Source organism: Anneissia japonica, unplaced genomic scaffold (genome assembly GCF_011630105.1).
Source record: "Anneissia japonica isolate Jap-2015-1 unplaced genomic scaffold, ASM1163010v1 scaffold1785_len1016330_cov206, whole genome shotgun sequence".
NCBI classification, from domain to species: domain Eukaryota; kingdom Metazoa; phylum Echinodermata; class Crinoidea; order Comatulida; family Comatulidae; genus Anneissia; species Anneissia japonica.
In genome coordinates this window covers 95,298-97,595 of record NW_022694363.1, presented here as the reverse complement: position 1 = coordinate 97,595, position 2,298 = coordinate 95,298, and the positions used below count along the sequence as shown (strand labels likewise).

Genomic DNA, 2,298 nt, shown 5'->3' with positions numbered 1-2,298 from the left:
GCTTCTAGAACACAAAAATTTCGCGGGGGAATGCCCCGGACCCCCTACGACAGTGTTGTCTCAATCGGCCCAACTTTCGGCCCCCACTTTTGGACATTTCTGGATCCGCCCCTGCATATGTTACTACTGTAAATAAAACTGTCTAACAACACCAGTGTAACCTTACCCTGACACTGGAATATTCAGTCTCGGGATCCGTATGGATAATTTTACCTTCACTCTTGACAAGATCAAGGTCAGCATACGTCAGCTGCTCTACATTCTGGAAAAAATAAAACCAATATTTATAGGATGGGATCTTATTGTTTAAAAACTTTTACAATAGAAACTCTAAAAAAAACTTATTCTTTTTTAAGCTGTTGGCAATGTATTCATACAAATAAACAAGTCATATTGTATTCATACAAACAAACAAGTCATATGTGATTCAATAGGCTTACAGTGCATACTCAATACAATTTATTATTAACTATATTATATTTTAGATCGTATACATTAACGACTATTCATTACTAAACTAATACAGTACTGCAATTCATTACTAGATCACAAATGTTTTACACAGTTAAGTACTCAATAATGTACAGGATAACCCACAAAAGTCTGAAGGCGGCTTATTTTCAGTGGGGTCCTTCTATGGGTGATTGGGCAGTACACCGTGAGAAAACCCCCCCTAACCCTCTACTCTTTTCTGAAGAGTGTACTGAGTTTTTAAACATGCACATATGGGGGAATAACTGTTTTTTTGTTGTTCTATTGTTCATGTTTTATGATCGGTTTATTTTATTTCTGTTTTTACCATAAATTGTTTGCCCCTTTTTTTTTTTAAATGATAAATAGGAGCAGGCGGAAAAAGGTTTTTTTTAAAAAAAATACTCATCAGATGGCCTTATATACACATATGCTTTGGAATACTAAGCCTTCATATTACCACATCTTTTATTTTTTCCATGAGCACTGGTATATAAATTTGTAGTAATTGTTATTTATGCATAATTGTATTCTATTTCATGGCTTGGTAACTAACAGCATAAAGCTATACAACAGTAGTCACCATGATCTGACGCAATGCGGCAATAGTAGTTAATCCACCTACTGTCTATCTTATTTTTTATATTTTGCAAATAATAATCATAAAAGGTAACCACTGAAAACAAAAAGACCTTTGCTTGACATATTTCCTTGTCAAAGTACACTGACTCACTTCCCCTGTCAACAAGGAACCACAAAAATAAAATCCAAAATCATATCAGCACTTCACTAATAATACGAATCATTGATTTTACTTAATGTTTGTATTGGTGATTGTTAGTAGGAGACCTAAATGTATAAGTGATTGCTGGCAAGCGATCTTAGTAACGTCAACATGATTAGTAAAGAAATACTCCAAACATTACATTCCAGAGAAATAACAAAATGATAAGTTACTTAAAAAATAAATAGGAACTTAAAATCAGCCACTACTTCCTGCCTACTTCAGAACATTATTTAAAATAAATTAATCTAAAAACATGAATATATATTGGAATGAAGTAAATCAGTAATATTTTAATATCTCAAACAATTTAATTCCTATAAATTTTATGACTTGTATATTTACAAATATACTTACAGCTCTGTCTCTACTGGGTGCACGCTGTGGTTTGTCAGGGGGTTTGGTTTGGGTTACAGCTTGTTCAGAATGCTCTGACTTTGTAGCTTTTACTGGCTTTGGTTTTTGTACTTGTGCATAGGTATTAAATTGAACATCAGAAAAGTTTGAATTTAAACCAATATTTTCTGAGCCACCGCCACTTGCTTTTTTTGCACTATAAGTGGTACAAGATTTAAATCAGATATTTAAATTTCAAAAATGCATAAAATTAATCAATTTTAAAAATTTGTATGGCAAGCATGTGCATAGAAAAAGATACTGTAGGTGCCAGATAGGATACTAGAAGCCGGGAACCTTGAGTTCGCAGAGAAACACTACAAGTTAGTTGAGTCTAAATACATAAGGAAGTATAGCTATAATAATGTAATGGTTTTAATACACTACAGCAAAGCAGTGCACTGTAAGTAGAAAAATGCAGCATTTTAGCATATATTTTTATGAGTAGATCTCACAATTCCTGGTTCAAATCTTGAAACAGAATTTAACTTTTTAATAATCTGAAAAAAATACTTCATTCACTTTGATCATAGAGCAACGTATTATTGGCAGGCATATTTGCAGTTGTTATGGGATAAAAAAATATTGTTAAAAACAATTATCTTATTTATGATTTCACTTGGAATGTAATAGCAACATTCAAGCAT

General features: G+C 32.5%; 1 protein-coding gene across 1 annotated transcript in view; it reads right to left on the bottom strand.

Annotated features, from left to right (window-relative positions):
- The window catches only part of LOC117100990 (junctional adhesion molecule B-like), a gene marked incomplete at its 5' end in the record, with an annotated part of 15,819 nt that overhangs the window by 1,755 nt on the left and 11,766 nt on the right, over positions 1 to 2,298 (bottom strand). Inside the window, 2 exon segments of the mRNA XM_033240823.1 lie at positions 167 to 262; positions 1,613 to 1,808. Coding sequence (XP_033096714.1) covers positions 167 to 262; positions 1,613 to 1,808 — 292 coding nt within the window.